This window comes from Onychostoma macrolepis, chromosome 06 (assembly GCF_012432095.1).
Source record: "Onychostoma macrolepis isolate SWU-2019 chromosome 06, ASM1243209v1, whole genome shotgun sequence".
Taxonomy (NCBI): Eukaryota; Metazoa; Chordata; class Actinopteri; order Cypriniformes; family Cyprinidae; genus Onychostoma; species Onychostoma macrolepis.
Genome location: NC_081160.1, coordinates 24,247,082 through 24,261,879, shown reverse-complemented (window position 1 = coordinate 24,261,879; position 14,798 = coordinate 24,247,082). Strand labels below are relative to the sequence as shown.

General features: G+C 35.9%; 1 protein-coding gene across 4 annotated transcripts in view; it reads right to left on the bottom strand.

Moving 5' to 3' along the window:
- The window catches only part of cadpsb (Ca2+-dependent activator protein for secretion b), a 78,448-nt gene that overhangs the window by 43,614 nt on the left and 20,036 nt on the right, over positions 1 to 14,798 (bottom strand). For all 4 annotated transcript variants that reach the window (XM_058778871.1, XM_058778872.1, XM_058778873.1 and 1 more), the window contains exons 2-3: positions 9,822 to 9,935; positions 6,376 to 6,708 (exon numbers count right to left, since the gene is read on the bottom strand). In XM_058778871.1, coding sequence (XP_058634854.1) covers positions 6,376 to 6,708; positions 9,822 to 9,935 — 447 coding nt within the window. The remainder of the gene's footprint in view (positions 1 to 6,375; positions 6,709 to 9,821; positions 9,936 to 14,798) is intronic.

Below are 14,798 nucleotides of genomic sequence, written 5' to 3'. Positions count from 1 at the left end.
TCAACCACCTCTCCACCTGTCTTGATTCTCTCTCTTCCCTTCAAGGCTCCTCTGCTGCGTGCGGGAGAGTGACATCTGTGACATTGTGTGAAGTAATAGGGCAGACAGCACAAGATCGAGTCATGTGACTAAACCCAACAGCATGACCTTCGGCTGTCCACTGATATATTCGAAAGTCTGAACATCTTGGCTACTCTATTATTGATCTACTGGCCAATCTGGGAGATAGGAAGTGACAGAGGTTTTGTGTGTGTGTCTTTGAGTGTGTGTGTGCATGGGTGGGGTTAGATTAGAAAACATGTTGCAATGGTCAGCAAAAGCAGGGTATTAAGACACACCAAAAACGAAAAGGAAGGATTTGTAAGGCCATTTTACACAGTACACTATTACAAAGGGTCTTCAGTTCATTTTCAATGGGACAGAGGCGGCAGAACGGAGGCGGCACTGAAAGCAACACTGGTTGCTGTGCTTGTGCTCAAAAATCCTGATTCGTTGTGCATGTGGAAAGATTAAAAAATAAGACATTTATAGGTTCAATATATCTTTCCATTGCTTTTATTCACAATAAAACCTTTTTGTTGTCAAAAAATGCTTTTGCTGATTTTCCTATATAAATCCTAAAAAAACAATTCATATCCAGTCCTCTCGCCAATCACTGTTATTTAGGCTGATTTTTATTTGCGCTTGGCCTATTTTATGGTAAACATAACATATTTTATGGACACTTTAATGGTCACTAACACAAAGCAATCAGCTACTGCACAAACACAATGCTAGACTAAAAATATTTATGAGGATTATTAAGATGATCACAAGCTGACTTTGTTTTAATTCATGTAACAAAATAATGCAAAAAACTATGTATTTGAATCCATTCAAATATATGCTACTTTTCCAATTTATTTATTTTTTTAGAATTTATACAAAAAATGTGTATTTCGCTTCATTCTAATGAGAGCGATTTAGTTGCAAAGTGCCTCGTTCGTAAATGCACCATGCTTTTGTTTGCTAGCAATGAGCAGTAGTGAGCATCATTTTATTTTTAACATCACCTCTCACATGCATTGAAAACAAGAAACCTTAAAAATACATATAAAAATAATTGTACTGCCTACCATGCACTGTATAAAATGCCCTTAAGACAGAAAGAGAAGTAGCAAGTGAGAGACAGAAAAATAAAGAGACAGGTAGACAGAGGTATGCTCTTAAATGACTGATGGTTTCCATTTTACTAGTTAAGAGTCAAATATGCCAGAGTCCGTCATGTACTATGAAATAATGAAATGGCAGAACTGTTCTTTTAAAAAGGGCAGAAGCAGCCACATTCTTTTGAAAGGCTGTTAGGGAAAAAGACAACCAATTATGCACATTATTATATAGAACAAATGCTTTGTTTCAGTGCATGATAGCATAAAAATGTGAATGATCATTTGCAGTGTGTGTGTGTGTGTGTGCTGTAACCCTGCTGGTTCATTCTGAGCTGTTGATTAGTGGAGCACATAATCAGCTCCTGTCACCGGCAGCAATGAACCAACCTTTTCTCTCTTTCTCTATTTCTGTGTTACTGTTACCAGCATACATTAAGAAACAGCTTTTGTTGTTGGGTCAGCTGGACTGATATGGGTTGTATCAACTTTTCCAATTACTCCTGAGGAGATGAACAGGAGCTTTAAATGCAAAGCAATGGAGCTGACAAATTAAAGGAGCTTTTAAAGAGAGAGAGGGAGAAAGAGAGAGATAGAGGTTGTCTGACAAAGCACAATATCACTGCCAGTTTTCATATGCACACAATAATTACTGTATGTAGGCTTGGCAAAGACAACATACTGCTATTGTAGAAACTTATGTTAGGGTTTTTTATATGTGCTGCCAGTGTTTCATCATCTCACATTGGCTCAATCAAGCTGTTCTGTTTTATTTTACAATAAGAGTATTATTGCAATATAACATATTTAATATTTGTATTAAATAATACTTACAAAAATCCTATTGCAATCCTATAGCAATGGCAATGTTGTCTATGAAAAAAATGGAGAGAGATTTTGTTCTCTGTTCAATTTATGGTTACTGAAAGAGGTTTGAGTTGGTTTTAAGGCTATAATGGTCACACTTTATTTTAAGGTCCAATTCTCGCTATTAAAAAACCATTAACTATACCTTTAAATAATATGGTCATGCAGAATATGTGCTTTATAAGTACTAATAAACAGCCAAAATGTTATAAATAGGCATGCTAATAAGCAACTAGTTAATAGTGAGAATTGGTCCCTATACTAAACTGTTAGCACTATAACATTAATGTGAACACCCAATTTTTTCCCAAATTGTCCAACCCTAAAAGGATTGTTCACTTTCAGATGTCTTGAGAGAAAGATGCACTCTCCCTAAAAAATTCAATAGCTATTTTAGTGAACATTCCTAATTAAAAAGTCAGTTTTTTTCAATATCACCCAGTCCTACTACCTAGAGTATCTATCTATCTATTTAGACTGTAAACATCCTCAGACAATTCTTTACATACATTTTTTTAAACTGTCAGAGAAGCCAGCATTCAAAGCTACACATGTCCCCTAAACAACAAAGAACAGACAACAATGAGAGAGAAGAAACAGGAAAGGCTGAATGAATCTATTCAGTAATTCAATGAGGAGGCTCTTGAGAGCACCAGAGGTGTGCATCACAGAGAGAATCTATTTGTGACTGGAGGGAGATGAGCGCGAATGGACCAGTTTATGAGCTAGCACTAACTACAGCACACAGCACATTCACTGTTTCCTATTATCTCGAAGAGATTTAACTTGACTTAGAAGCGATTCAAGCAATAATATTGAAAAGTAATCCAACGTTACCCCTGAAAAGCAGTTTTATGTTATCCGTATGACTATTAGAAATGCTGCGTTAGAGTAGGATGTGTTGACTGCTTTCAGTCGCTATGGCACCAGCAAACACTAAATACGCCATCTCCGTTGCTTTGTTTGCAAACAATATTTGCCGAAACACTCCCGCCATAACTGCCCACTATGATTTGTGGCGAAATAATCAGAAAGCAATCCTACACTCATTCTCATCCATCCTTATTTGACAGGTTTCCTGTAAAAGGTTTCTGTTTATTAATGCACAAATGGCTGATAATAACACACTCTTTGAGATGGTTCAGTACCTCGACATTCAAATGGCCTGGAATTTTTGCTGCTGAAATAAGCAGTGAATACATATAGTGGCCCAACTAGCATCAGGTCTAGCATAATTTGTTTGCAGATGTCATTTGATTTGATGTTCTATTGTTAACGTAATTATATTTTAAAAGTCCAAATACTTTTTGGGCTTGCTGTATGCATGGCTTCAGCTCTGAAAAATGTAAAACAAAGCCAGAGGAAAGGTTGGCCGTGAAGGTAACACAATGGATCGTTTGTTTTTATTTGTGATGATGGGTATGTGTATGTGCAGGGCAGTCAACAGCGCAGTTGCTCCAGCTGAATCCACAGAGCGCCAGACAATTTTTGCCAATTATGTGTGATTGTGCTTTCATTAAATACACTGCAGGTGGTGTATGAAGCATCTTTTGGCAGCCAAGAGAAAACGCCTCCTACACATGGCCTTGCGACCCACACAACAGAGCCCTTCCTGAGGATAAAGGGAAAGAGCTAGAGAGAGGTTTTTCGTTACTCTACAAAACCAAAATATGCTTGGTTTGATGTGGAGCAGCCTGATCGATTCTTGTTTACTGTGTAAATAAACTCATGGTAAACACGTTTTTGATACTGACTCGGAAATCCAACCAATCGCCTGCTGTGAAAGTTGTAACATTTCTGAAATCATCAAAAAACATAAGTAACCTTTCACCAAATTAGTTTTTCAAAGCTAGTATAAATCGATGCTGATTGACCAGCTAATTGATGATCTTCCAAAGCAATTACAAGGGCTTTTTGATCATAAAAAGCACTGATCTTGCCAACAGGATGATATGACATCCTAGCCTCTGAGTCATCCCAAATGTGCGGCTGTGATCTATTCAAAGTGGGTTTAAAATAGCTCTTTTAGCTGTGTCATGAGTTCTCCATCTACTCCAGAAAGCTTATATCTTGAAGGCTTCTCTAAACTAATCTTTTATAAGCCAAAATCTTGACGCTATAGTTTTATGACCCTTCCTTTTTGTATCCATTAAGCCTAACAATGAATTGTGAAATCATTAAAAAAGGTCCAAAAGTTTGGGGTCAGTTTTTAATGTTTTTGAAAGAAGTCTCTAATGCTTGCCAAAGCTGCATTTATTTGATTTAAAAAGTCATTAAAACAGTAACACTGTGAAATATTATATAACTGTTTCCTATTTTGATATTTTTAAATGTAATTTATTCCTGTGACAGCAAAGCTGAATTTTCAGCAGTAGTCTTTAGTATCGCATGATCTTTTCAGAAATCATATTATAAATGTTGAAAACTGTCATCCTGCTTAATATTTTTGAACTTTGATGAATAGAAAGTTCAACAGCAATTATTTGAAATAAAATTTTTTTGTAATGATGTAGAAGTGCTTACTGTCACTTATAATCAACTTAATGCATCCTTGCTTAATAAAGCATTCATTTCTTTCTCCAAAAAATAAATATATAAATAAATCTAACCGAACCCAAACTTTTGAAGAATATATATTTGTCCCAAATGTACTGTCATCAAAATGCCAGCAGTAGCTTGACAGCCTCTGGTCATTATTGACTTTCATTATACGGAAAACAGCAGCATAAACTTCTCCTTTTCATTCCCCAGAAGAAAGAAAATCACACGGGTTTGAAAACGCACGAGTCTGAATAAACGATGACAGAACTTTCAGCTATTTCTGTAAGTGTATGTACCATCTGCATTCGACGATATAAAAAAGTGCCTATGAAACTGGAGGAAAATCAGAGGCAAAACATTGTTTGTTTGTCACGGAAACAGTGCTTGCAGGTATACTTGTCACACAGAAATGGTGAAAAATGCTGGTTGTGGGCTTATTTGTCGGCAGATGCAGCAATTTTGCCCCTGCCAGCACTGTGATGTTTTGACTGCACTGACATGAACGCTGCCAGGACTGAGGAGATTTTATGCTGAATTCCCTCCTACTTGTTCCGCTCCCCTCGCTTGCTGTTTGTCCATCCATCGAAAAGACACGCTTACCAGTTGATATATTAACGATTTCTTACCGTCACGTTTCCCTGAAGGCATTTTTCAGTGTGTTATAGATCCCTTAAGTGCTTTCAGCGAATGCCAATTTGGCCATATTTACAAACTGAGGATGTTTAATTAGGATAAGAAAATAAACTTATAGTCTCCAAGTAAATGCTCTGTAGCATCCCATCTGAGCAATATAAGATCCATTAAGAACAAAATGGACTAACACAGATTTTCTGTCACTTTAGCTGTGTTTTTTTGGCTTTCTGAGTGACAAACATTGGGAGACAGTATGCTAATTCCCCACCCTGAAGTCTGAGCTAGCAGGAAAGTGGAAAAGGAAAAGTGGGTTAGCCATCTTCAAAGCACATTTGAAAGACTGAGATTTAATGGCGGAGGCTCAGATGAGATCTCGCTCTCTCAATATAGCTGAGGAAAAAGAGCTAAAATATGAAGACTATAAGCGTCTGCAATTTTTTAAGCCCAGTGCTTTTCAAACGGATGTACCTTTTGGCTTAATACCTTTTAAAGTTGCTGTCCTAAGGTGATGTGTGTATTTTATTCAATGTTAAAAGCATTCTCGTAAAAATGCTGTGGAAACTTCAGAACAAGCCATTGATTTCACTTTGCGTGTGAATACAGGGACACATGCAAATTTTTCTTGATTACTCTCTTCATCCCCAAATGACAGTAATTTCTGTACTTCTAGACAAACATCATAACTGTGCCAGCACTGACGTTTCTGTAAGGCAGGGGAATTTGATTTATCATAAACTCAAGGACAATAAAACCAAAGCACGTCCTTCACTTGAGAAGAACAAATGATTTTAGATCTAAAAATATTATGTCGTTTGAAGTAGTCACGAGGGATCTTTGCCTTACTTAGATCTCGTTACAATGGGGATCTTACCATAACATTACACTGCGAACACTAAGGGGATGTTAACATGACGTGTGTATTTGCATTCAAAGTAGATCGAGCGCAACGGCTTGATATGCACAATGAGGAGCATCGCAAACAGCCAAGACATCCTTCTGACGCATCAACCAACAATTAAACAACAGCAGAAGAGGAATGCTAGATCACAACCTGCTTGAATTACTCTTGAATTAGGCAAAACTAATCAAATACAATCCCTAATGTCTGTTCACCCAAAATATTTTATATAACCAAAATGCTGTATCTACTCAGTCAAACAGCTCCTCCCCCGTGGAAGTTTCCACCTACCTGGCAAGCCTGGTACAACAGCTGGTGCTCAAACTTCTTGATCCCCAGGATCTGCTGGAACATCTCGTAGAGCTGTTCTTTGCTCAGGATGAGCTCAGAAGCGGCGCTGGCTGTCATGCGCTGCTGTGCCTTGCGTGGGTCCTCGTCACCACGGTAGATGGTGTCAAACTTGGCCATCCAGGAGCTCAGCACAGTCTCCTTGCTCAGACCATCGATCTCTGGCAGGCTCCGGACACGTTTCTCGATATGGCGCTTGAAAACCTCGCGACAGTCCAGAGCGGATAAACCTCCTGTTTGGACCATCTTAGCAACACGATCGCTCTTCAGAAAAACCTGCAGTTCACACAGACAAGGGGAAGGCAAAAAATAATTCAAGACATATTTAAAATGAGAGTTTTGTGGCTTTTACTCAAGGACATGTGCTATATGCTAGCTAAACAATGGTTTTACTGACCTTTAAATATACAAATGTAAATATATTTATTTAATATTATGGTCCCACTTTATATGGGGTGGCCTTAACTACTAAGTATTTACATTTAAATTAATCTTTTGGTACAATACACTTATATATGTGTACTTATATATTTTTTTAAATACCTGCATATAATTACATCTGTAATTAATTTCTTTAATTACATTTATAATTACACTGTTGACCCATCTCTTACACCTTAACCCACCCTTATACCTACCCATATAACCAAACTTGTCCCTAACCTTACCCATGTCCCACCTCAGTAGCAGCAAAAGTGTTTTGTAATTCAACATGAACACAATAACTACATTGTACTTATTTTTGATGTAGTGATTTAGTAGTTTAGGCCACCTAATATAAAGTGGGACCAATATTATTCTTTGAATATAATACTATATTAATCTAACTGAATAATTAAAGGCTACTGGCAATTTTTGTTAAAAAGTGATATGTCCCGTTCAATCTTTCTGTTTCTATAGGACTATAATTAACATAAGACATAAAACTGCACTTGCCAAGTCATTTCATTGGGCCTTTAAAGGTGAGGTGGTGAAAACCAGGAAAACAGTTGTGCCCTTCAAAAAGTATCACTTGGGTGACTTCAGAACATTTGCTGTGTTTTCAATCACTCCAATCTGCTAGAGGAAATTATGCCTCAGTGCTCCTTTAATATTCTATGCTGTGATAGATACAACATCATCTACAGTGATATACTGCAGTAATATAACCAACGCCATTAAAGCCATGGAAAGCAATGGTAACTGTAAAATTTCACAGCTTTGAAATGATGGGATCAGTGTGGGCAAAAATGTTGCAGTCCTATGGGCTCTCGCTCTGAATTATTCAGAAGATATTTCCTAATTCAAACCGGAATAACGGGAGAGAACATTCGTGATATTATTCTTTAGTCCGACTGAAATGACTATTGAGTTCCAACTCTTTTCCTATTCGCAATGTTTCAAATCTGGTTTTATAGAGGTGCGAGTAAAACATGATTTATGTTTTTCTCAACAATTGGAGTGCTTGGCAGCTGCTTTTCTTTGTTCCATTTAAAAGCCCTTCTATCGTTCTCCGTTCAAGAAGACAAATAGAGCTTTAAATTGCTGTCTGGTCTCAATCCAGACTTCAGTTTACTATGAGCTTCTCTTTCTGTGGCCTGCTATGACAAACTGATTTGGAAATTTACAGTTCCACAAACAAGCCCTGCAATGGCTTTTCTAGTTGGATCATTATGGAAACCTGAGGGGGGGAAAAAATGTAGCATGTTTCAGAGAAGTATTTCTACAGTCTAAAAAAGGTTTGTAAAAATAGGGCACAATGTACTGTGTTAATATGAATTTTCCATATTGATTTTCACAGGTGGTTTACCTGTGTTACACATATTGTGTTTTGGGGTTAAAGGAAATGTCCTGATTTAAGATTAGCAGTCATTTCTGTTTTTCTACAGATTTTATGAAGTGTAGCAGTTCACAATTTGCCCATTTCATAACTAATTGCCTGTTATATCTGCAAGTTGTAGGCAAGACATACATTTTCATTTACTGTACTGTATATGCTTAGCTATTAATTCTTGCATATGCCTACCTACTAGCACTCGTACTGTATACAACACTCATGAGAATCTTGTAATTGCTACTAGCTACAAGAAATCATTACTTACATCTTTGGCAATTAAACACAATGCACATGTATTAATGATTTCATATGTGAGGCAGCCTAAAGTATTTTAATAACCACTTTCAGCCATATTGCACAAGTAAATTAGCATGCACAGAGGCCCAAACCACAGCAACAGGAAATAATGTTGTGACCTTACCACAATATTTGAACCCATTAGAATAGCAATCTCTTCACAGAGCATGTGTAAACACTTGTGTTTTAGCTAAGGAGAGCCGTCCCTGAAGGGCTATTTAGACACTCTCATCTCTATGATAATTCACTTACAAAGTCGTGTCATCCTCTAAATATTTTGTCTAATCTGCAGTGCGGTAACTACAACTGGCTACGTAACATTTCAACCCACATGGTACAATAATCAACGGGTCACTGTTGTTTTTTTTCCATCATTAGCCAGAGCTAATTGCCTGAAGGAGAGGTTAACATGTCACAACCTTACACGGACAGAGACACCAAACTCATTTTAATTAATTCAGCGCACTATTCTTTAGAGGGCAATGTGGCCTGTACTTTTTTAGCCAATCGGAAAACTAGACAATTATACATGCTCTCATATTGTGTAATTTGAATATTTTAATAAACTACTATTCAAATGTTTGGGGTCAGTAAGATTTTTGTAATGTTTCTGTTTCTTATGCTCACCAAGGCTGTATTTATTTGATTAAAAATGCAGTAAAAACAGTAATATTATGAAATATTATTAGTTAAAATAACTGCTTTCTATTTTAATATATTTTAAAATGTAATTTAAGCCACTACTCCAGTCTTTAGTGTCACCTAATCCTTCAGAAATAATTCTAATATAATAGATTTGGTGATAAAAAAAAAAAATAGGATTATCAATGTTGAAAACAGGTGTGCTGCTCAGCAATGTTATTGGAACCAATAACTTTTTTTCAGGTTTCTTTAATGAACAAAGTTAAAAAGAATATAATTTTTAATGTCTTTACTGTCACCTTTTATCAGTTTAATGTATCCTAGTTAAATTACTGCCCATTCACTTTTTAATGGTAGTGCACAAACAATTATAATATCAGTAGCATAACAATAAACATAAAATGTACATTTTACAGTTTAACAACATTCCTCTTTGACTAATAAGGAAACCACTACATTATTTTATCTTTGGTCAAATATCAAATCAAAATAGGCTGATAAGTCTGATTCCTAAAAAGTTTAAGGGTAGATGATAAAAAAAAGGCTGAACTACCAATAATGCCATGAAGTGATTACTTGAGCAATACAAGGGTCAATTTCCGCCATTCATTCTACTGTTGCAATGATACTTCACCTCAAAATAGCTCTGAACTGCATTGATGAAGGCTTCATCTGCCACAATCTGTGTGTCTCCTTTGAGAAAAGACTCGAAGCGGTCCTTAGTGGTCTGCAGCTGCTGCTTGGTGATCTACAAGGAGAAATGAAAAAATAAAACAATGTCAAAATTCAGATTCGTGGTTTGTGAAAAAACCTCAACAATATTTCATAAGACCAGTGCATTCGTTTGTAGTTATTACAGATAATGCAATATAAAAATTGTTAGCTTTTTAATCAGTGACTCAATCTAAAATGGTCTCAGTTGAATCTGTTATCAGATTTTGCACACTCAGATATGGATCCAATTCTATTACGGTTCAGGATTAAAGTAAATGCTGTTACCACAAAATGGTTAGAGATTTTTCAGAAACAAATGACGAAGCAAAGTGGGTTTCTTTTTTTATCAGGAGACATTTAATACATCCTTGTTTTTCCCAAAACACTCCCACAAGAACATAGTCTCTTCAAGTCTACACTTAAAAATACGCTTTTTTGCTTTAAGCTAAAAAAAAGAAACACCCACCTTCTAACTCAATCACACACATTCTCTCTATTCTCACAGCCAGATATCTCTAGCTACATTTCTCTCACACTCATTCTCTCACTTGCACGCTCTAATTTTAACTTAGAGAAACTGTGTACCTAAATCCTTCATATTTTTTATCTATGTTGATTTTTCATGCATAATACATCTTATTTCACCGCAAGCCTACAACACTTCTACTTCCTTCTCACTCTCTCACTCTCTCTCTCTCTCTCTCCTAATGTGATTCATCACTCTCCCTGAATGTCATCAGGGCACAAGATGACAGAGTGACGAACGAGTAAGCAACAGAAAGAGAGAAGTGTTGTGAAGGAGAAAAAGAGCAGACCAAACAGTATCCTCCTCCTCCGCACATAAAGCAAAAGAGCGAAGCACTGACAGTTACAGTGCCACTGTGTTTTATGTCAGAGGATATCAACTGGTTTTGCATCAGGGCCCAGATTTTACAGTGGACATAATGTTGCACCCCAACACGATGAATTGTTTATCATATAAATAAAAAGCCACAAAAAAAAGATCACTCAGTCAAAAATGAAATGAATGTCATGTTTTTTATTTACGTAGATATATTTATTATTATATATATAACTTTATATATTTTAAAATTGTATTTTTTAATGTTGGGAGGAGCTTGAAAATTCACAATGAACTGATATTAAACTAATATTATTAGTTATATTATATTATCACTTACATCAAAAGAGTTGTGTTAAGATTTTTATTTATGATTTTTATTTATGGTTTTAATTTCATGTTCCACTGAAAAAAAGCAAAAAGCAAATATAAAAAAAAATAAATAAAAGCAAATGTGTTTGGAACAATATAAGGGTGATTTTTTTATGAACTATCCCTTTAACATTACTATAACTGCACAACAATACGCAAAATTACGACACAACAGGTTGAATAGGAAAATTGTCAATTCTGTAAATGCATAAACAGCAGTGTGTGATTTATCAGCCTAACACATGGAGCAAACACTGGGCCAAATATTGTATTAAGCTGCTGAATACGAGAAGTGTGCAACCATTAAGTGCATAAACATATCAATGGGATTTCAGTGCAATTACCAACAAAGGCAATAACTCAAAGCACAAAACACATTGTGGCCAGCACAAACCATCCAATTTGAACCAGTATTTAATGCAGCCTGGTTTGTGTTTTCTTTTCATTTGTCCACACTAAATTTGACATCTACAAAAAAAACAAAAAAACATATTTATGTATTTTTTCCTAATTTTAAAGGGGTCATATGACACTATTTCATGTTTTACTTTGTCTTTAGAGTGTTACAAGCTGTTCGTGCATAGATAAGATCCGTTAAGTCAAAAGATTAAAGTCTTAAACCCAAAGAGATATTCTTTCTAAAAGTTAAAGACTCAACCACGCCTTCCTAAACGCCTCATTCAAACACGCCCTCACAAATCTACGTCACTGTGTGGGAAGATATGAATAACACCGCACAAATGTATACGCAAAGAAAGAAGGTGTAACCTTTATTCTCGCTGTAGTATTGTCGCCGCCACCATGTCGTGGAGATGCTGTTTGTTTCCGAATATGGTAAGGGGCGTAACATTTCCATCACACCATTATTATTTATTTGCATCCTCAAAAGAGGTTCACAAGTAAAGCCACTGTTTTTTATTGTATAGCATAGTATACATTAGTACCACATGGCTCTCTGGAATACTTGATCCTGATTGGTCCATCATGGCATTCTATGGTCAATCATTTCGCATAATGACCTTTGAACTGTGTATAGGAGCACATTCTCACGATTTCCAACATAGCAGTGCTAGTTTAATGTCTTGCGTATCCCTCGACTCTTTCTTCTCACGTAATAAAAAACTCAAATCAATATTTTATAGGTTTTTATTTATTCATTTGGTAAGTACCAGTGCAATAAGCAGAAGAGTTTACAGTGAGACAGTAATTATCACAAAATATAAACCCCCTCCTCTTCTAATCAGTCAGAATACATTTAGCAAAAATGACCGCCTGACTTTACGTTGCCCCTGACATACCGTATTCTTATCCATATTGTAAAGTATGTATGCATTATTTATGTTTATGTGATAAAAGGCCAATGATGTGCATGAATATATTCCTTTTTTTCTAGTTTAAGTCACTGTTTTTTATCATCTCACTAAAACATTCAAAACCTTTAAATGTGCTCTATTGCTCTTTCATGCATATGGTGGCTTGCTAAGCATAGCAAAAAAACACAAAGTTAACAAGATGTCATGTTGCCGTTCGTCTTGAAACCACCAGTGTGACAAAATCTAAAGGAAACAGGGTTTTCTGTGTGCAAGTGTGTAGGAGGAAGGTGGAAAAGTACAAAGTAGCATGTGCCTGTGAGGCATCACAGCACCATCTGTGTGTTCATCTTCCTGCTACTGTCCTCTCTCCTTCACACACACATAGAACAGTTGACTTTATCTGCCTTCTGAACTGTCTGTACAAAGAATACTATAACCCTGAAGAACAACTTGCAGCCCTCAATATTTCAGAGTATGCTTTTCTCTTTGTTATTTCCAGAATAGTTTTTATGAAGGCCAGGTACAGGCACACAGGAGGTGATGTATGTTAACACTCTAACTTGATAGCTCTGGAGTGAGTGAGTGAGTGTGTGTGTGTGTGTGTGTGTGTGTGTGTGTGTGCGCCTGCACGCTCCATATGATGTGAATATAACATCCATGTATATATAATGAAGACATTCAAATGCAGGTGTTTAAAAGCCCCATATTCTTTCCTGCGTTGACATATTTCATTCTGGAAGAGGAAGCTGAAAATAAGGTACACATCAAAGGGAGGGCACACTGTCTATGAAGAGAAAGATTATAAATTTTAAATGCATCAGGTCTGTTAGAAGTTTATTTTGTCAATGTTTTGAAGTACATTAGCTATCTATGGCCTTAAAACTAACAGACATGGACTAAAAACCTCTTGATTTGCAGCACCTTTAATGTTCAAGGAAGAAAAGAAAAAGAAAGAAAGCTAGAAAAGGAACACATTGAAATGATAATGATGAACCTGCCCATTACCTTTATATTTACTATCCCACAACTTTAACCTCAGTGTCTAAATAATTATTTTCTTATATATAATATAATTATATAATCTTAAATAATTGTATTCCGTTACTGAAATAAACTGAAAACAAAATCTAAATATTAGATGAAAAGCTTAAACTTAAGAACTTAAACAAAAATCAGAAATACTGCCTTGGCAAATAAATTAAAAGAATAAGTTTCTGTTGAAGTATATGCTACTTAAAACTAAACATGAAATTAAAAGTAAAGTGATGTAGAAATATAAAAAATACAAATGGCATACACACTTAGCAAAATTATTAAAAATCAAAATTAAATTTAAATGAAAACTGAAAATATAAAAATAAATGCTCATTTGAAATATTAAAAACACTGTAAAGGCCCGTTCACACAAAGGAAGATAACGATAAAGATATAGTTCAAAAGATAATGATATAGTCCATACCACAACTACAACGATAAAGGCACAGAGAAAAGATATCGTTGGAATCACTTTCAGAACGATTTTTTTTCCAGATGAATGATACAAACATTGACACCCAATCAGAATCCATCCTGCTGTAACAAGCTCGAGAATTTAAAGCGGCAGACGAGCATGCGCTAGAATAAACAGACGATATCGTCTGCTGGTGTGGACGCTAATATCTTTATCTTTATAGTTATCTTTAGTTATCATTCTTGGTGTGAACGAGGCTTAATAGTATATAAATACTGCAAAAAAAAAAGGCTTCATGCATTTTTGTGTTTCACAGGTGTAACACAATATAGAACATCACCATTTTTTTGAATAATTACATTAGGCTGTAAAGCACCCCTATATTTCTCTCTACTGAGCCCCTAGATGCAGGCGTGACCAATATCCATCAGCATTTTAATGGTACCTCCACCCCCATCCAAGATTTCCCATTGATTCCCTCTGGATCCCTCTTATCATGATTGCCCGGTAACAGCCTGATTCATTTGTACATACTCTGGAGCAGTCAAACACATAATTCAACCTCCATACGTCACTACCAGGGGAGAATCCAAGTTCATTTTAAATAAGTAAATGCTTCCCTACCAACAAGCACATGGTGCTCTTTAAAAAAAAGCATTTTAATTGACAATCTGATTTTTTGTCAGAAAGAAAGAAAGAAATGTGCAGCCCTATATTGGACTACACCAATTTCTGTCTAATTAAAAGGTAGCATAAGAATTTTCCTCCTCTGCAACCAACTAGCAAGAACCAATATATCTAGGCCCATTGTAACATCATGTTTCAATAGGAAATATGTCAACACAGAATGGAAAAAAAGTAATTTCTCCAATGAGCAATTCGGTAGAATCACCTAACAAGACAGAAATAAAAGACGGTTCA